The 21,304-nt window shown below is 37.9% G+C and overlaps 1 protein-coding gene across 1 annotated transcript in view; it reads right to left on the reverse strand.

Annotated features, from left to right (window-relative positions):
- The window catches only part of PDCD1LG2 (programmed cell death 1 ligand 2), an 88,984-nt gene extending 67,742 nt beyond the window's left edge, over positions 1-21,242 (reverse strand). Inside the window, exons 1-3 of the mRNA XM_072959490.1 lie at positions 21,130-21,242; positions 8,092-8,178; positions 7,916-7,969 (exon numbers count right to left, since the gene is read on the reverse strand). Of these exons, the coding sequence (XP_072815591.1) occupies positions 7,916-7,969; positions 8,092-8,110 (73 nt within the window). The 5' untranslated portion in view covers positions 8,111-8,178; positions 21,130-21,242. The remainder of the gene's footprint in view (positions 1-7,915; positions 7,970-8,091; positions 8,179-21,129) is intronic.
- Between the last annotated feature and the right edge of the window lie 62 nt (positions 21,243-21,304).

A 21,304-nucleotide genomic window follows, 5' to 3' on the forward strand; every position in this document is an offset into this window, starting at 1 on the left:
CTGAAGATGCATGTCCCAGCAGAGTAACTCATGCTGTGAGAAAACAGACTGGCTAATCAGCTGGCTTGACAGGGCTTACATGAAAGTGGCTTTCGCAGCTACTAGTTGTAGGAGGGCAATTAGGCCCATGGTCAGTTTGTGGGAGAGGGAATATTTGGAGGGAGTCCCAGGTCACAGGTTTCAAACATGTTCCTATGCTAGCAGGCAATTTTTCATGTCTGAGAAGGAACTCTAAGAGAATTTAGTGACCTCTTTGTCAGACCACCAGTGCCCTATAGTTTCTCTGAATATCTGGTTTTTCCAGGAAATCAGGTTAGGGAAGTTCAATCGGCTGAAAAGCGTCACTTAACTTTTAAGGAAGCTTCTAAGGGTATGATGTCCAAGGGTATTTTGTTCCTTTCAGGCTTGGGGAAGATTTTTCCTAGCCCCAAGCTTTCTTCACACTTGGCCAGTGATATAGGCCAACATTCACAGAGGCCTAAATATTGCCAGGGCAGTTCCAAGAGCTTTATGTGTATTAACCCAATTAACTCTCACAGCAACCCTAGGAGGTAAGTACTGTCACGGATCTCATTTTATAAATAGGGAAACTGGGGCACAGAGAGGGTAGACAATTTGCTGAAGGTAACACATCAGGCAAATGGGAGAGCTGAGATTTAATTAAATCCCACAGTCTAACTCTGGAGTTTCTTTATTTACTACTGCTTCTCTTCATTATTGTAAAAATGGGCACCTATGAGTCTATCTTCAACCAGACACTCCTGAAATAATCAGAAATACATATATATATATATATCAGGTCTGAGAAGAAATTGTGTGTGTGTGTATGTGTGTGTGTATATATATACACACATACATACACATACATACCTACATATCGGGGGCAATCTTAGAGAAGCTAATAGCAGTTCTTGAGCCTGCTGTTCAAAGTGAAACGCTTTAAGAGTGATCAAAAGCTGATAAATAGATAAAAGAGGATTGAATGGAGCCCCTCCAGGCCTGGGATTGGGAAAGAAAACACCATCTTTAGGGGCAGAATTGTGGGAATTCTAGCTGGGGGATTTGTGACATTATCTGCCAGCAGCATGCTTTGCATTCAAAGTAGGAGGTAAGTGGGCATTTTGCTTTTCACTCTGTCAACTCTAGTTTCTTTACTTTTCTCTTCTTGTTTCTTCTGTCCCTTCCTCATGGGCTGCAACTGTTTTGTATCCAATAGACACACACACTATTAATTTCACATACATGCACAAGCTCAGTGTATGTATGTATATCTATATCTATATCTATGTACATATATATATTTATATTTCATACATACACAATTTGTATCCACAGATTGTTAATTTTCTAAAAATGATGTTAAGTAATGAGGTTTAATAAATGTTTTTACTCAATGTTCTCTATGTCCAAGGTCATGAAATTATGACTTCACTGCTCAAGAAAACAGGAAAATAGTTGGGTCAAATGAGGTACCCAAGACTGAGGCTCAGTCAGAGGCCTGAGCCATGACAGGAGATAAAGAATAAAGAGACAGAGATGGTGGGAGAGGTGACTGAAGAGTGATAGAGTCAGCAAGCCATTGTGTGATGGGTGGGAAGGAAGGATACTGGGTTGGCTGGGAGGTCTGGACTGAAGAGGGCGAGCAGTGCATTTCCATTAGGGATACAACAGTCAGGATATTCACTCCCTGTTCACATCCACTGGGCAGTCAAAACCTCTTCTTCCCTAGAAGGAGATTTTAAGGGTAATCGTGCTACTTTAAACTGCCACAAGCTCACTTGCAAAAGACATTTGTTATGTCTTCTTTTAGATAGATGTGTATGTGTGTGCACGCATGTGTAGGTAACTATTCATTTCCAGTAACTTCTTGAAGCTCAAACCAGAGCATTCTCATAGCTATCCTGATTTTGAGGAAGTAGTCTTCTGTCTCACTTCACCCTCTCCGTGTTCACCCATTTCCCCAGTTGTAACTCTTCTCTTTGTAGCTACCAAACTTGAGGCTTCCCTGACTGTCCACAGAATTTCCAAATGTTGTCCTTTCACATAACCCAAGAAAAATATCAAAGAGAAACTTTTTTCCAAACTTCATGACCTACATTCATAAATTGTTCTTAGTAGCAATCTGGGTTTTCTGGATCTACTTTCTCTACAGTCCCAACTGTCTTCACAGTTGGGACATAATTAATCTACCCAGAAATACCAACCCTCTTGATAAACAATAAAAAGCAGTATTTTTTTTCTTCCTGGGCAATATAATGAAGTCATTTTTGGAACAAAGAGGGATCTAGATCTTAGGATTCTAGGACAATCTGAGATAACCAGAAAGGATTTAGGGCTGTTCACAAGGGTCTATAACATACAACGAAAGAGCATAAATAAAAAGTGGGCTAAAAAAGGGAAGGGAAATTAGAACAACCCCAAGTAACAGTCTCCTCTACCCCCTAAGCACATGCCAGGAACACATATTTTCTGTCATACTGCACAGGCTTCCCATGGTTGAGCTACCACCAGCTTTTTCCAGGCTTATGTCACCTACTGTTCTCCTTGCTTCCATGTCCCTTTACTGCTTCCTCCACATGCAGCAAAAGTGATCTCATAACACAGGCTGGATCAGCCATTACTGTACAACAATGCCCCACTACAATTAGAATGGAATCCAGACGCTTTACCATGATTCTGAGGGTCCTGCTAGCTTTCTAATCTCAACTTGTGCCTATCCCCCCTTCACTCACGACTCTTCAGTCACTCTGGCCTCCTTTCTATCCTTTGATCATGCCAAGCTCAATTCTAAATACTCAGAGGTTTTGTGCATATTGTATCTCCCACTGGAGGCATACCACCTTTTGTATGGGTAGCTCAGCTTAAATGTCACCGTTTTAGAGAAGTCCCTGTCGTACTCATCCTATTTAAAATCAGTTCCCAATTCTGGTATCACTTACGTTGGCCTCTTGTTTATTGTTATTGTTGCACTTATATAGTCACGTATTTGTTTATTATATATCTCCACCCTCAACCCAGGCACCCCCCCAACTAGAATGTGAGTTCCATGAGGCAGGAGCCATGTCTGTTTTGTTTTCTCTTATATTTTTTTCTTTTTCTAGCTCAAAGCTTAAAATGTAGTAAATGCTAAGTAAATATTAATTGAATGAAAGAATAAAACTGGCTCTAAGCTGTCTAAACCAACATTGGACATTTAAACAATATTTCCAAGGTTGGGTCGGGGAGCAAAGCAAAGTAACATCTCACTTGGGGAAACACAACTATTTTGGCATTAAGATCAAAGGGAGTTTTTCCCCTGTGTTCTTTAGAAAGCACACTATGTAGTGAAGTGAAGAATGCCTTCATCAGTATTCTTAGACTAAATGACCAGTTTCAAAAAGCTGTTTTATTAAAAAGAAACTTAATAGACACTGCTGATATTATAGCTATTGCAATTCAGTGTACTCTGTTGCTAGGATACCACTATAAACATAGTGTTGTCTAGATGCTCAGCTGTAGCCAAACTGATAGCTCTCCCATCAAATCCATATAACCCCTCTTCTTCCAGCCAGACTATATTTTCCAGCCTCCCTTGGAATAGGTATGATCACATGACTAAATTCTAACCAATGAGACAGGAGAGGAAATTACATGCACCATTTCCAAACTGACTAATAAAAACCTTCCACTGAGCAATTCTCTGCTCTCCTAGTTCAGTAAGCTTCCAAAGGAAGTCTTGGAAAACATATGTTTATGGCATATATGGAATATAGCAGAGCCATTGTCAATCTGGGTCCTTGAATTACTATATACAGAGTAGACTGCCTCACTAAGGGGATATTGACTTTCTCCCTTTGTCTATATCAGTTTTACTCCATGCCTAGTACAGAACATATATATTCTTCTACCAACTCATATTCAGCATTTACAGTGTGCCAAGCCCTATTTTAATATTTTTACACATATTATCCTAACGACTCTCTTGAGTCAGGTGCTTTCATTGGTTCCACTACACAGATGAAGAAATGAAGACATTAGGTAACTTACCCAAGGTCAGGTAAATAAGTAGCAGCAGAGCCAGAATTCAAACCAAGACACTTTTCCAAAGAAGATATACAGATGGCCAACAGGCACATGAAAAGATGTTCAGCATGACTCATCATCAGGGAAATGCAAATCAAAGCTACAATGAGATATCACCTCATACCTGTCAGAATGGCTACTATCAAAAAGACAACAAATAACAAGTGTTGATGAGGATGTGGAGAAAAGGGAGCTCTTGTATACTGCTGGTGGGAATGCAAATTGGTGCAGCCACTATGGAAACCAGTATGGAGATCCCTCAAAAAATTATAAACAGAACTACCACACAAATCAGCAATTTCACTTTCGATATTTATCCAAAGAAAACAAAAACACTAATTCAAAAAGACACACGCACCCTAATGTTCATAGCAGCATTATTTACAACAGCCAAGCTATGGAAGCAACTTAAGTGTCCATTGAAATATGAATGATAAATAAGATGTGAGATATATATATGCACACACACAAAAACAAACAATGGAGTATTATGCAGCCATAAAAAGAATGAAATCTTGCCATTTGTAACAAGGATGGACTTAGAGGGCATTATGCTATGTGAAATAAGTCAGACAGAGAAAGACATATACTGTATGATTTTGTATATATATGGAATCTAAAAAACAAAACAAATGAACAAAAATAACAAAACAGAAAGGGTCATAGATACAGAGAACAAACAGCTGGTTGCCAGATTGTCAGGGGAGGTGAGGAGAGAAATAGATGAAGAAGATTAAGGGGTACAAACTTCTAGTTGCAAAATAAATGAGTCACAGGTATGAAACACACAGTGAGGGGAACACAGTCAATTATTATATAATATCTTTGTATCATGACAACTAGCTTAACATGGTGATGATTTTGCAATTTATAGAAACATTGAATAACTATTTAGTGTACCAGGAACCTACAAGGTCAATTATACTTCAAAAACAAGCAAACAACTCCCATCCCCAGTCCCACAGCAGGCAGCTGTGCACATGAGCCTGGATTCTCTCTAACGCTCTAAAACAACTATATTAAAGGTGCTTAAAGATCAAAGAAGAAATACTGAGGGAAATTAGAAGACGGGAGCTGGCTATAGTCCCTGTTACAAGGGACTAGAGAGAAGGAAGAATAGAGTGGATTAGCCTCCACTCTGTGGGGATCTTGAATAGGAAGGCCAAGGTGTTTGGACTTTATCCTTCAGTCAGAGGGGAGCCACCTAGGACCCCTGACCAAGAAAGTACTACAGTGACAGAAATGTGTTAAAGAGGATTGTCCTGGCTTTATTATAAATATTGAGAAAATTGGGGCTAAAAACAAAAGGCAGGGATCATGGTTAGGGAGGTGGCTGCAGTTATTCAAGGTAAGGCAGACACTGTTATCTGCTAGCATTCAAACTCCATCTTCCATGGTGACAAGTGCCTGATTTTGTTCAGGTTTTTTCTCCTCATGTGACCCAGAGGAAGATGACCTCATCCCTGGATACTGGGTAAATCCTTGCCAACAATTGGTTTGGGGGAAAGGCATGGGACCTGGCTCTAGCCAATGAGACATGAGGGATTATCTGGTAGGTGTGGAACTTAAAAACTGCTACAGCTATCTTGACACAAGCCTGGGCATAGAATTGACCCACCAGGAAGGTGGGGCAAGAGAATTGCAGAGAAACAAGACACAGAGCCATTCTATCTGCATATTTCTTGTTACATGAGACAATGATCTTTCTTTTTGTTTAAGCCCATAGGAACATCCTGATATAAAGGCCCAGAGAGGACAGTAACAGTGAATTCACAAAAGAAGTAATTGGAACACGAGATTCTGTGAAAGGGAATTAAGTCAATATAAAAGCTGAGCCATAAGGAAGAGGGAGGAGTAAACAATGGTCCTGAGGTTTAAGCTTTGGAGACTGGGAACTTGATAAAACATTTACAGAAATGGGGAAATGATGAGTAAGGCCCACAGTCTCTGTTTTAGTCAAGTCATTGTTCAGAAAGTGAGCCACTGAGGCCAAAAGACATCTCAACAGGGGATCTGCTTTGCATATTGCTATAGACTCTGCTCCAAACTTGTGAACAAAAGATAAAGTTTATTTGACCTGACAATATTGTAGCTGTGAGCAAATGTTCTAGGAAGCCACAGTTATATACAATATTCTCTTTTTGTTGTAGATTTTTAAATTATAGTAGAAACAACATGTTGTTAGATTGGAATTAAATAATTTATTTTTATAATTAAAGCAACCATGTTGTTTTAGGGTGAGTGGAAAATACTTTTCTAAAATCAAACCCCATTGAATTTATAGTAGAAAAAAATTTCATTGAAGCCTATACAAATAAATATAATCTTTTTTATTTTAAAAGATATGTTAAATCCTTCATTCATCTGCTTTTGAAATAATGCACAAGGAAGAGAAGATATCCAATAGATAAAATAAATGATAAGAGTATACTTTTATACTTATGGAGAGACAAACACATTCAGAGAGAAAGAGACTGAAGAAAGACTTAGGGTGAAAGGGGAAGGGAAAACAGCGGGAGAAAAAGATATGGGTATCTTTGGTGTAGCACAGATAGCCACCGGATGGAAGCCTTGGTGGGTGCCATGACATGGCTAGGGCTGCAGATGAAAAAATCATAAGTTCAAGTATTTTCCTAGCCTCAAGAGGCAAAATTCAATCTCATTAATACAGGTTTAACAAAATTTTCTAGATATAAAACCAAACAAGCTGATCAGTGTAGAACAGAGTCCAGAAATAGACATAAAGCTAGAGCAAACAGAGAGAGAGAGAGAGAGAGAGAGAGATAAAGAGAGATACAAGAGATACAAAGATATAGACACAGTCACCTGGTTTATGATACAGATGAGTGCAGTACAGTGAAGAAAGTATGGTCTTTTTAAATAAATGGTGTAGGGACAACTGGATATTCATATGAAAAAAATGTACTTTGACATCTATCTCACATGATACAAAAAAATTAATTCCAGATGGATTGCAGATCTAAACATGAAAGCTGAAACAAAGAAACTTCGGAAGAAAACATGGAGAAAGTCTTCATGACCTTGGTGTAAGGAAAGTATGCTTAAATGAGACACAAAAGAAGTAGAAGAATAGAGGAAAGAATATCAAATTTTGTTTACCATTCTAGCTATTAAATTATGTATACATACAAAAGATTATAAGGAATACTAATGGTTAGTAAATATAAAAATATTCTCTAATTCCATAACATTGTCAAGAGCACAGCAAGATGAGTATAAATGAGGTATAGCTAAAGACTGACTGCATAAAACAAAAAGACATTTGGTCAAAACTACAGTAGAAGTGACGCTTCTAGAGAAGGATATAAAAAATATAATCAACTCTGAGACTCTAAAACTGAGATGTTGGAATTTAGTCCATTTCTTCTCATGGCATCAAAACACAAGAGGAATCTGAATCAAGGGACAGTGCTGATACGTTAGGTCAAAGAATAGAGCAAAGACAGTAGCCATGCCAGAAGAGCAGATCTGTACCCCACCTCACCCCAGGCCTCAAAAATTCATCTTGAAGACAAGGAATGAATAGCAAAATCTCCTGGAAGTTATGTCTGGTGGGATAATAGAGACATAAACCCTTAGTCTGCTCCCAGAGCCAAAGCAGGAGACTTCAGCAGCTGAGGACAATACAAGCAGTATACTGTACAATAGAGTATTTGATAGTACATGAAGGCATGTGATCTTATGAGGAGCTGCAGTGACAATTTTCCAATGTGGCTGTTTTCCATGCTGTTATAGTCCCCTGAAAAGTCAAATGGACCTCTACCCCAAATTTGGTTCTTACTGAGACTGACACCACACACATGAAAAGGGTATTAGAAAGTTTATTACTTACATAATTGAGGCCTCTGGGGAATATACAGCAGTCTCTTCGGCAGGTCTGAAATGGCTTGAGAAAGCAAAAGAAAGGAGATTGGCCTAGGTTTTTTTTTTTTTTTATCATCTTTACAGGATAGGGCTACAGTGGGGGTTCACGTGCAAGAAGAGGCTTGCATGGTTTGAATCTCTCACCTGTGCCAAAGGAGGGCATCCCAGGTCTCCTTATCAGCTTCTTCAGATACGGGGCTTCCAGGGAAGAGGGAGAAATGAGGCTTAAAGCTGTCAACAGTCAGATATCAAAAAACATGGAGTCAGACTCCTCATTACACATACCAATACACTTTGTACCATTATCATCATTTAAATTATTCATATATTAATATTGAAAGCACATATAAAGAATAGATGAAATATATCATAATTCTATCCCACAAAGACAATCATAGCTAATAACTTAGCAGATAGCTCTGTATCTATAGTTCTCAAACTTAGCTGCATAATGGACTCATCTTAGAAGTATTAAAATAATATTGATAATTTTACCTCACCCCCAGAAAGTCTGATTGAATTGGTCTCAATTAAGTATTGATGATTGGATTTTTATAATCTAAAAAGAAAAAAAAAGGTACTATCCATAAAGAAAAAAATAGGTAAACTGCACTATGTAAAATTAAGAACTTTTATTCATCAAAAGAACCCATTAAGAGGGGGAAAAGATAACCCACAGAGTGGGAGAAGGTATATTCAACTCATATATCTGACAAAGGTCTTATACCTAGAATGTGTTAAGAATTCCTACAAAATCAATAAGCTATACAACCTAATAGAAAGTGGATAATAACACTTGAAAAGACACTTCATAGAAGTTTATTGCCAAATGGCCAATAGACATACAAAAAGGAGCTCAGTTCATTAGTTTTCAGGGCAATGCAAATTAAAACCATAATGTAATACCCCTACAGGTCCAGTAGAATGCTTAAAATAAAGGAAACAGAAAATATCAAATGTTGCTGAGAACATAGAGCAACTGGAATTATCCTACGCTGATGCTAGTAATGCAAATTGGTATATTTTCCAGCAATTTCCACACTATGCCCCAGAAATTCCACTCTGATGTACATACTAAAGATTCATGAATTGTACCACCAGGTATATATTGAAGAGAAATGAGTTCAAAGATGCACTGAAAGATCTATATGAGAATATCTGTAGCTGTGCTAGTCAGATTAGCCTCCATTGCCTAGAAAAACAAAAATTCACCGCTAACAAACCTTGGACTGCTCCCGGAGTTGTGCAACCCAGACAGGTATCAGTGTACCATACTGCTCCAAACCTCAGTTAACATGACTCAGTTATTCAGGTGTAGCAGAACTGTTTATTAAGAGCCGAACTGTTGTCATCCTGGGGCCCTAATTTACTAGCAGTGTGACTTTGACGAAGTTACTTAAACTTTCTGTTCCTCAATTTCTTCAACTGTCAAGAGAAGATAATAGCAGTACTTTGCTCACAGGGTTCTTAGGAAGACTCAGTGAAGTGATACACATAAAGTACTCAGAACATTGCCCAGCATGTAGTAAATGCTAAAACAAAAACCTTAATTAATACTATTATTAAATCTCTTCCATATGTTTTCTAACACTGTGATTATGCATGAGAACACATACAACTATAAAAATACCATATTTGGATTAGAGCCATTGAGGCACCAAAACACATGAGTTAATTTACAGGTTTGATAAAATATAACTCAAGTAGTAGAGAGTGTAAAGGTTGAATTCAAACTGCTTTCATTATTTTATGGCAATTCAATGGTTTGTGTTTTTTATTTCTAACAATCACAGTTACTTGTGTCTTTTTGTTTTGTTTTGTTTTTGGAGGGGGAGGAGATATGCCCATAACTAATGATAGTGTGTTTCAATCTTCATGTTTTTAAGGGTAGCTTGGATATCTGGGCCATCTCTGCATTCTTCATAATGCCTAGTGAATACAGTAGGTGCTCAACCAATGTGCAATAGAGGGGATACATTATCATTTACAGTGCGCTCATTCCTGTGTAATTACAAACCAAGCGGGATCATTGTTCTGCTATGTTTTGTTTTCTATTTGACTGGAGAATAGACAAATATTTAACTTGAGGTACAAAATGAGGAAATGCTTTCCACTATAAAGCTGTTCTGAAACTAGCAAAGAATGAACTATCTTTATTCAAAACAAAATAAAACAAAACAAAACAAAATATGGTTTATCCAAATAAACATTTCCTAAATTTCCCCTAAATAAGTTTTGAGTTATCCTATGTAAATAATTTCTGCTTTACAGTAGCTCAATATTTACTGACATGAGGGACCCAGATAAATCAAAAAGGAATTAATGCCAGAATTTTAAATGTACAGATTGAAAAAGAAAAGGATTTCTAGTTATTTTGACACTATAAAAAACTCAAAAATTGGGTCAAGATGGTGGAGTGGTAGGACCACGAGCTCACCTCTCCCAGTGACTATAAACAGACCACAACTGACTGCTAGACAACCATTGAAAAAAGACTGGAACCTAGCAAAGAAGATCATCTTCAACTGGAAACATAAAGAGGGAACCACAGCAGGACAGTAGCAGGGGCATGTTCATGATATAATTGGGCCCCATACCCCCAAGGTGGGTGTCCCACAAGCTGAAGAATAATCAAGTAGCAGAGTTCCCCCCACAGAACTGATAGTTCTAAGCCCCACGTCAGGCTCCGCAGCCTGGGATTCTTGTGTTAGGAGGAGGAGGAGACCACAGGACATCTGGTTTTGAAGGCCAGCAAGGAGCCTCCATGGGACTGTGGGAAACAGAGACTTCATTCTCTTGGCAAGCATACACAGAATCTTGAGTGTGCCAGGTCCAAAAGCAGAGGCAGTGATTTCATAGGAACCTTGGCCAAACCTGCCTGCTGGTTTTGGAGGGTCTCCTGGGGACGTAGGGGACAGCTGCAGCTCACCCAGGGGACATAAAAGCTGGTGGCAGACAGACATTCTGAAAGTGTTCATCTATATGAGCTTTCCTGGAGGCTGACATCTTGATTGCATCATTAGCACCAAGACCTAGTCCCACCCAACAGCCTGTAGGGAAGCCTCAGGCCAAATGACATACAGGGTGGGAACACGGCCCCACCCATCAGCAGACTTCCTAAGCCACAAAGGCCACTAGACATGATACTACCCACCAGAGGTCCAGGACCAAGCTTCACCCAGCAGTGGGCAGGCACCAGTTCCTCCTGCCAGGAAACCTGCATAGCCCCTAGTCCAGCCTTATCCACCAGGGGCACATACTAGAAATAAGAAAACAACAATCCCAAAGCCTGTGGAAGGAATCCATAAGCACAGGCCAGACTCTACACTAGGACTGGCTAGACACTGGCCCTTGGGTGACACAAGAAGAGTGTACTGCTGGGATGCATAAGACATCTTCCACAGAGGGCCACCTCTCCAAGGCTGAGAAACGTAACTAACCTACCTAAAAATATAAATAGAAAAACAATATGAGGTGGCTGAGGAATATCTCCCAGGCCAAGGCACAAGATAAAATTTCAGAAGAAGAAATAAGTGATGAAGAGATAGGCAACTTACTGAGAAAGAGTTCAAAGTGATGATGGTGAAGATGTTCAGAGACCTCAAGAGGAGTACAGATGCATAAAATGAAATTTTTAGCAACAAGTTGGAAAATATAAAGAATACCCAAACAGAGTTGAAGAATAAAATCACTAAAATGAATAACACACTAGAAGGAACCAAGAATAGACAAAATGAGGCAGAAGAATGGATCAACAAGCTAGATGATAGATTAGTGGAAATCACTACGGCAGAACAGAAAAAAGAAAAAAGAATGAAAAGAAATGAGGATAGTTTAAGAGAACTCTGGGACAACATGAAACACGCTAATATTCACATTATAGGGGTCCCAGAAATAGAAGACAGAGAGGAAGAACCTGAGAAAATTTTGGGAGCGATAATAATGGAAAACTTCCCCAACTTGGGAAAGGAAACGGTCACTCAAGTCCAGGAGGTGCAGAGAGTTCCATACAAGATCAACCCAAAGAGGAGCACATCAAGGCACATAGTAATTAAACTGACAAAAAGTAAGGATAATGAGAAAATATTAAAATTAACAAGAGAAAAACAACAAATAGCATACAAGGGAATTCCCATAAGGTTATCAGCTGATTTTTCAGCAGAAACTCTACAGGCCAAAGGGAGTGGCAAGATATATTTACAGTGATGAAAGGGAAAAATCTACAACCAAGAATATTCTGTCTAGCAAGGCTCTCATTAATATTTGATGGAGAAATCAAAAGCTTCACAGATAAACAAAAGCTAAAAGATTTCAGCACCACAAAACCAGCTTCACTATAAATGTTAAAGGAACTTCTCTAGTCATCAAACCATAAGAAAAGAGAACAAAAAAGAAGAAAGAGGGGGGAAAAAAAGACCTACAAAAGATTGCTTTGGCAGTTTGGAGTCTTTTATGGTTCCATATAAATTTTGGAATTGTTGGTTCTAGTTCTGTGAAAAATGTTGTGAGTACTTTGACAGGGGTTGCACTGGATCTGTGGATTGCTTTGGGTAGTACAGCCATTTTGACAGTGTTGATTTTTCCTATCCAAGAGCACAAGATATCTTTCCATTTTTTTGTATCATCTTTAATTTCATTCACCAGTGTTTTACAGTTTTCACACTATAGGTAACCTCCTTGGTTAAGTTTACTTCTAGATATTTTGTTCTTTTAGATGCAATGGAAATGATTATGCCAGTTGTAAAATTTTGGTTTTTGAAGTGGAAAAAAAAGTGAATGAAGGGCTGCAAATGGCTAAATATCCTTCTTTCTTTTGGGTGAGTTGTATTCCATTACATATATATGCTGCATCTTCTTTATCCATTCATCAATTGATGTGCACTTATGATTCTTCCATATCTTGGCAATTATAAATAATGTTGCTGTTAATAGCAGGGTGTATGTATTTTTTTGAATTAATTCTTATTTTGTGTTTGACTTTATTCCTTTGATAACTATATAAGTTTAAAAAGCTAAAGCTTTAAATGTTCTTAGAAACAATGAACAGTACATATATGTAAATTTTAAAAATATGTGCAGTATATTGTGTATATGTATTTACATGCAATACATTGTATATGTGCAGTCAAATTGTAACAATTCTACCTAATAAAACTAAAAAACCCTAAAAAATTATGAAGTCTATCAGTTTAGACCTTCAACTTGGCACAACTTAAATTCAGTTATTTTAAATTATAAGATAGAAAGAAAAGTTAAACACTTCAGCTTTCAATTTTTTTATTTAAAAATAAAAAATTTAATAGTAAATAACTTTAATTAAAAAATAATTTTAAGTCATACAAAACAATAACAGCCTGGCTGGATTCATATAGCTCTTTAACCTTAAAATAATTTAATAAGCCATTTCTTGGCATTAATAATAAAATACACAAATTGATTGCAGGCTTCTTAAGCACCAGGCATTGTGCTAAGTACTCTAGATGCTGCCTCATTTAGTCCTTACCCCATTTTACTCACAAGAAAACAGGCTTAGTAAAGTTAAATGACATACCCATGGTCATAGAGTTAATTAGACTGGAACCTGGGTCTGACCAACTCCAGATGTTTAGAACCACCTTCCACTCTTCCCAAATATATATACATTTCTCAATTCATCCAGTTTTTTTTTTTCCCTTTCATAGTCACCCGGAATGAAGCAACTTTTCAAGTGGTGATAATATAAACAGGTGTTTGTTGTTTTTGTCCTTTAGTGTTTTGCATTTTTTTCTTCTAGGTGCTGAATCATTTTAATCAAGTTGTTAAGTCCCCAAACACCTTCAGTGTTCTAGAAAGAGACCATTTTATTCTTGCTAAGTCATCTATGTCCAAAAAGGAAGAGAGATGGTTGATTGATGAAGCCTACTCTTAGTCACTTGCTGTTGCTGATACTAGTTTTTTCATTACTTGTTCCTGACACAGCAATTTCTTTAATTCTCACAACAACAAAAAGTTCTTACCAGTTTCAGTTATGTAAATTTTGTTGTCTATTTGGTAACTTGGCATGATGTTTCTCTTTATTTTTTTACCACTGCAGAGCATTGAGGCGAAAACAGCTTTTTGTATCTTGTGAAAGGCTGGATGCCTGATCTGAGGGAAACAGCGGAAGCTTTCCATGGAGAAGCCAAGAGGCTGCAAGAGGTAGCCTAGGCTTGGGGGTTTTTGATAGCCACCAATAGCCCCTAAAATGCTGACCAAAAGCTTTACTTTGCAGTTATGCAAAAACTTCACTTGTGTTAAACTCAATTCTCAGACTGGATAAATGTAAGTTAGGATCATTCTTGTAAGCTTTTCCAAGGTCCAAATAAGTAAGTTCATATCTAGGGAAGCATATTTCATGTCTATGGCACCATAAACAAAGGGTTGATTTGGTGTTCATTCTTTTATAACAGTATCCTTTATTATCATGAGGATCCAAACCCATAGCTGCTTAATGAGAGCACATAAACTAATCATGCTTCCACATACTAGAGGCTGTGCTGGGAGTGAGACCAGTGAAAAATAGGGAAAAAATAAACCAAAAACAAACTCAGTCCAGTTGGGCTCAAGTCCAGATTTAAATCCATCTATGGTTGAATTTAGTTGTTCAAACTGCCTCACTGCTGATGTCTGTATTTGGTGTTATACGTTATGAGAGCTGTCATTTTGGCGTTACACATTAATGAGTGTTATCATTTCCTTAAAAGCATACAAAAGTCTCTGGAAGACAAATAATTGAGCTCAGACTTTAAAAATTATAATTTCTTTATTTGGAATAAGTAATAATGTGATTCAAAAGTCAAAAAGTTACACCAGTAAAATTCTCCCACCATAGACCCAATATGCTACCACAAAGGCAACTGGTTTTAACAGTTTCTCATGCATACTTTCAGATATATGTTTTTTATACAAGCAAATATAATATCTACATTTTTGCCCTTTCAAAAATGCAAAATTTATATCTGAAATTATGCAGTCTACATAATATGCAAATTAAGTGTGCACTGTATACTAAGTACTTGTTGTGCAAAGTGTTCATAGTATACATGTTGTATACATAATTAATACAATGTACAAATTATAGCATATTGTACACTTCTGTAACTTTACTAACAATAAATACATCTTGGAGATGCTTCATGTCAGAACAGAAAGAACTTCCTTGTTTGTTGATGTGGCTGTCTAATACAGTATTCTGTTTTTTGGATGTGCCACCACATTTATCTAATCAGTTCCCTTTTGATGGACATTTGGGTTGTTTCCAGTGTTTTGCTGTTATAAAGCTGCAATAAATATCCTTATACATATGTCATTTTGCACATATGAGAGTATAGCTGTAGGGTAAATTTTTGCACATGGAATTTCTGGGTCATTTACAATTTGATTGATACTGCCAAATTATTTTTTTCAGGAGTTGTATCAAGTAAATGTAAGGGATCACAGATTTTCTTCGATAGTTAAGTTTATCCTGTATGAAAAGAAAAGAAGCTGCTTTCCATACTGCTATTGTCTGAATGTTGGTATCACCACTCCTAAATTCACATGTTGAAATCCTAACCATCAGAGATGATGGTATTAGAATGATGGGGCTGTTGGGAGGTGCTTGTTATGAGAGTGGAGCTCTCATGAATGGGATTAGTCTTTTTACGAAAGGGACTCCACAGAGATCCCTTGCTCCTTCCACCATATGAAGCCATAGCAAGAAAATGCCAGCTGTGAACCAGGAAGAGGGTCCTGACCCCAACACAACCACTCTGGCGCCTTGATCTTGGACTTTCCAGTCTCCAGAAAGATGAGAAATAAATTTTGTTTATAATCCACCAGTCTGTGGTATTTTGATATAGCAGCCCAAATGGACTAACACACACACCATCCGAGGTAGGAATCCTCTCCATTCTTCAGGGTCTGAGTTGAATCTGGCTTCCTTAGTGAAGGCATTTTAGTCCCTACTATTTCCTCTTTTCTGTACTTCACAGCATTTGCTGTCCTCTCTTCTGTCTTGATTTTTTAGAAGTCTCATCTTCTCTAAAACTTGACTTATTACTTGATTCTTCCTGAATGTATGTATTGTCTCCTCAGTTAGATGGAAGCTCCACAAGGGCATGAGCCACATTAAATATCTCTGACTCCCCGACAATGCCCTGTAAATGCCTGACATGTAGAAGATGCCCAATGAGCACTGGGACCCACTGAGATGTTTGCAATGAAACTGTGGGAAATGGGAGTGGAATTTCAGGTATTAGCATGGTACTTTCTTTGTCTCAGCTTTGGCATGGGACGGGGGAGGAAAACTGACCCTCAGGCTACAAAGAGGGAGGAAGAGGTGGAGGGAAATACACAGAGAAAAATCTTATTAATACGTTGAGATATAATACAGTCCTGCCATAAAACATTATGGCAAACCCTTTACGTCTTATCTTGAGAATTTTCCTGCCCCAAAATGGAGGCACTGGAACACTGTCCTAACTCAGTTTTGCCACCATTGTAGTCATCCTCAGATCCTTTGGCTCGTCTCCAGCCTAGAGATTATGCAAGTTTAGAGACTGGGTACATCTTCACCTCCCTTTACCTCCCCTTCAACCAGGATGCTGCTGCCTATTTCCTCAGGTCTATCTTTGTAGTAGGTGTCTCTGCTGCAAGCCCTAGGGTCTTAACATTTTCGACCTCCCCTCCCCGTCAGGTTCATTTCCTGGTTTGCCACCTGGGCTGAAAAGGTCTGAGTAGGAATTGAATCCTGGAGTCATAAGTGAGATTTCACTCCACACTCCATGCTGCTGCCCATCTCCCCAGACTGATTCTCTCCTTGGTAAGACAGGATTAGCCATTCTTATTTTCTACCAAAAGAGATCTCCCAGAGAGGTCGCATTGACTGGAAGGAGGAGGTCAGGGATTTATTTACCAGTAATGTTTTCTTGAATGGAAATGGATATTTCGAACTTCCTACCCATCCAACTATATTTTTCTACTATAGAATCTGCAGTCAGATCATAAATTGGTGGAAGATGGAGCCAAAATACAATAGCTTCACAAGAATAAGAAACTGGGAAGTGTATACTTCAGCCAATGTTTGGCCACTTACTCTCCATACAAAATTAACATCATGGTTTTATACACATAACATTTAAATGGCCATTGTATATTTTTCTGTTGAGGAAAAATATTAAAGTAAATAAGCAGCAAGAATTATAATAAAAACTTTTTTTTTAAATAAAGCTTCCCATTATATCACTGTAATTATGCAGTTATTTATTTTTGCCTTTTTAATGCTCCAGTTTTCCTTAACTATCCTGATTTGGTAGCTCTTCAGGTAAATGTGATGCCCTTTTTCGGCATGCCTCATTGCCAGCCCATGGCATTAAATGAGATAATGTGTGTAATCCCAGTGCCTGGCATAGAGTACATGCTCAATAAATGGTAATTATCATAATTGCTAATGATAAAACTCCACCACTAACAGTTCAGTTTGGTCAAACCTCTAAAAATATAAATAATTCTGGAAATATTTAAATAATAATGGAGTAATTTGGTTTGTATTATTAATTTCCTTGAAACTTTGGAGGCCTGGAGTGGGGAAAAATTACAAAACCAGAATGTATCTGTCTTCACAAATTTGGTCAGAGATATCTATAGTGAAAAAGCTAATTTTGAATTCTGAGTTTTAAAATGGTAGTAATCTATAAGTTTTCTAAAATATTTAGATAAAAATATATTTGGCCCACTTATGGCAGATAATCACATGCTTGTAAAATGGATTGGAGGAAAAGCTTAATGAAAGCTTATGGTTCATTTTCAGGCTAACTTTCCTTTAATATGGACCCCCTCCCCCAAAGTCACAAAATTCCATACAGAACCATGACTACTAAAAACCAGCCAGGAGGACTGGTCAGAAAGGTGAAACATCCTAATGCCCACCACACATTTTTATTGCTTTGATTTCTAGCAGTGGCATAAATATTATTTCTATAAAGATACTAATACTCTTTCTTTAGAACCACCTAGAATCTGACATATTCTTAGAAACAGTCATCATTTTTTGATAGTGTTTAGTTCAGAGAAAGGATTAAAAGTTTCTTTAAAGTAACCTTGATGACTAAGTAATTAAGTTAGCTGACACATTAAATCTTCTTAGAGTCCTACCTGTACCAGGTCTTAATCCTCAACTTGACTTCTAAGTTTCTCACTTTCTTTTCAGAAACTGATGACTGAAATATACCCAGCTTCATATGCACAGCCTTGCATATCTACGTCTACTGATCTGAGATTACTCTTGTAAAGGAAAGCCCGTTCATTTCCCTATAGTTCTCTTAAAGACCACTCCTCTCCATCTCCCTTCCTTCAGATCTTCAATTTGGATGACACAATTTTTACTCTTTTCTTGGTATTGTCCCAAAGGAAGTTATTGAGTGAGAGAGGATGAAAATTTTCAATCCTTTAAAAAATTATTTTGATATTTTTAATCACACAAGATTCAAGACTATGCTGAGTAAACACAGAAGCTATGAAAAAGAGACCTAAGAAGGTGGCTGAAGATTTTCCAAGTAACTGTCTCCACTGGGATGTTAACCTGGGAATGGTTTTATAAAACATGTAGAAAATAAGAAAATGGACATGTGGGTTCATTGAGGAGCAAAATAAATAAGAATATTTTATTAAATTAGTGAAGGCATAAATAGTGACAAATGCAGAATTAGGTATCATCTCTGCCTATGCCACTGACAATGAAATAAGACAAAGGGATAAAGTGCCTTGCAAATCCAACACCACAAGAAGGCATTAAGATTTGGGAATGAAGTAAATAGACTTTACATCTTGCTGAACCAGAATCCTCGCTTGTACTTCACACAAAGGGTCTTGTCACATAAACAACAGATATTGTACACATAAACATGTACAAAAAAGATAACAGAAGGAATTCTGCTAGAGATTCTGTTTCTTCAGCCTTGATATGAGGCAAAGCGAAGAAGGTTTCCCTTGTCAGGTAGATGGCTAAGAGGGAAGAAATAGTCTGGAACCTCCTGAGAGGGCATCTGAACCTTTGGAAAGCAATGTTTCAGGACGCCTGTGTAGTGGTGAGAACTGGTGGAACGCAAGGGTTCAGGCATAGCTCATGGGCCTTTTCTGGCACAAATGAGGGTCTAAGATCAAGGTACCCATACTAAAATTTCCCCAAAAGAACATATAAGTTTGCAAGTGCAACATCAAAGTCAAGCTAAAACTCAAGAGAAAGTAGAAAAAAACAAGTTCCAGACAGGATTCTATCATACAGAGTTAACAATAAAGACATCCTTTAGGGCTAGTTTGACCTCACTGTACCCTGGAAAACTCATTTTGAGAAACACTCTCTCCTTAAGAAACACAAAATGAACCAAATTCAAACTTAGTCACAGAACAAGTACTCAACAAATGTTGATCGTCTAAATGCAGATATAGCAACTATTTAGCATATACCAAGTTGTATGAGAGATACTAAGAGGCTATGGAAAAGATGACTTAGAAACAAACAAGACATAGTGCTCAGCCCCTGGGAACTTCAAATTTGTTCTGTCTGTTACATAAGAAGTAGTATATTAAATAAAAATAGGAAAGTGCACAGTAGATGCATAATGTATTACCACTTATATGAAAAAGAGCAAAAAACTAACAATGTATATACATTTTACAAATATTTCCACATATATTCATAGAATATCTTTAAAAGACAAAAGACAAGAATGGTTTCTTCTGGAATGGGAAACCAAATGAGTAAGAGGATGGAATGAAGTCTTATTGGACTTTTTGAATTTTAAATCATGAAAAAGTATGAATTCAAAATTCAATTGTATTTAAATAAAAAAGAAAACTAAACAATTCCGGACAGTATATAAATAAGCATCAAATTGCATGACAAAGGCAAGCAAATCAGGGATAAATATAACGATAGAAAATGAATTCAGGAGCTGTTTTCCACAATTTTAAAAAATGTTGACTTCTCATAAATTAAAACTGCTTTGATTAGTGAAATGTTTAAATATTTTCAAATGTCCAGGAACACACTGGCTGGCCACCCAGAGCATCCCCTCCTCTGGCAGCATTCTAGACTTTCCTCCTCACACCATCATTCTCCTCCACTACTTTATGCTATGATACTGCACTACACTGAAGTAATACTTTTTTTTTCCCTTATATCTCCGGGCAGAGCTTCACTCAGCTGGCTCCTCACACAGCAGAACAGAGGGTCGGACTGGCGGCTCAGCTAGCGGGCACACCGCTCCCTCCCTCCTGGCCTCGGAGGTGAAAGAGGAGGGAGGGAGAGGGGTGGGGCAGGATCGACAGGCACGGCAACCTCGCTCTGGGCCCCCTCCCCAGCCAGCACGCCCCCGAGCCAGGCCAGGCAGGAGCCACGACACATGCTACATTTCCTTATTGATGTCCCCATTATACTACGTGCTCCTTGAGGAGAGATGCTTTATCTTGCTCACATCTGTAGACTCTCTGCCTGGCAGGGTGACTGACATGCTAAGGCACTACCTAAATGTTTGTTGAATGAATTAATTTCTTAAAATAAAACACATCTGTAAATTTTATTCTAAAAGGACAGTGGGTGACAGTCTTGAAAATCTGAGGTCTGCTATTTATTGTCTTGGGCAAGTTACTTTATCTCTCTGCTCCCTCAGCTGCAAAATGGGTATAATAATCGTGCTTACCACAACACCCTTGTAACAGGGATGAAATGAGACTATGTGTATACATAGTTGTAAAGCTGATAATTAAATGTAACAGCTATTTTGGTAACATCTTATTCTGAGGTCTGAGAATAAGATTATTCAAGTCAATCCAAGTATCAGTGGGTTATATAAAGTAATATCCTATGCAAACAAGTGGTTCATTATCTATACTTCCAATATGCTGATAGTTATAAAGTATATCAAGCACTTCACAAATAGTATATATTCTACTGGACTCACACAATTCTATAATCAGTAAGTTTGGTTTGGTAACAAGATTTAACTTAGGCTACAGTATATCTTCAAAAGAAGTCACCCACACTCACATGACAAGACCACACAGACTCAAAATAAATAGAAATAACTCATACTTAAATAGTGTTGCAACATCAGGACTCACAATCACCCAGAAGACAACACAAAATATTAAGTGAAGGCAAAGGGCCCTTCTGCAGGAACTGACCATTAATTCAGGGAATCTCAACCTGTTTTCCTAGGATGAGTGATGGACAGTTTGTACGCGGAGGCTTATCATGCAGACGCGTCCTTCCTCCTTTCCATATGCGTTGATGAGTCATTTTGAAGTACCAAGGTTTCCTTGCAGGCCACCCTTTGTTCTCCTCCTCTTCTTTCCCAGC

This window comes from Vicugna pacos, chromosome 4 (assembly GCF_048564905.1).
Source record: "Vicugna pacos chromosome 4, VicPac4, whole genome shotgun sequence".
In the NCBI taxonomy this organism is placed as follows: Eukaryota; Metazoa; Chordata; class Mammalia; order Artiodactyla; family Camelidae; genus Vicugna; species Vicugna pacos.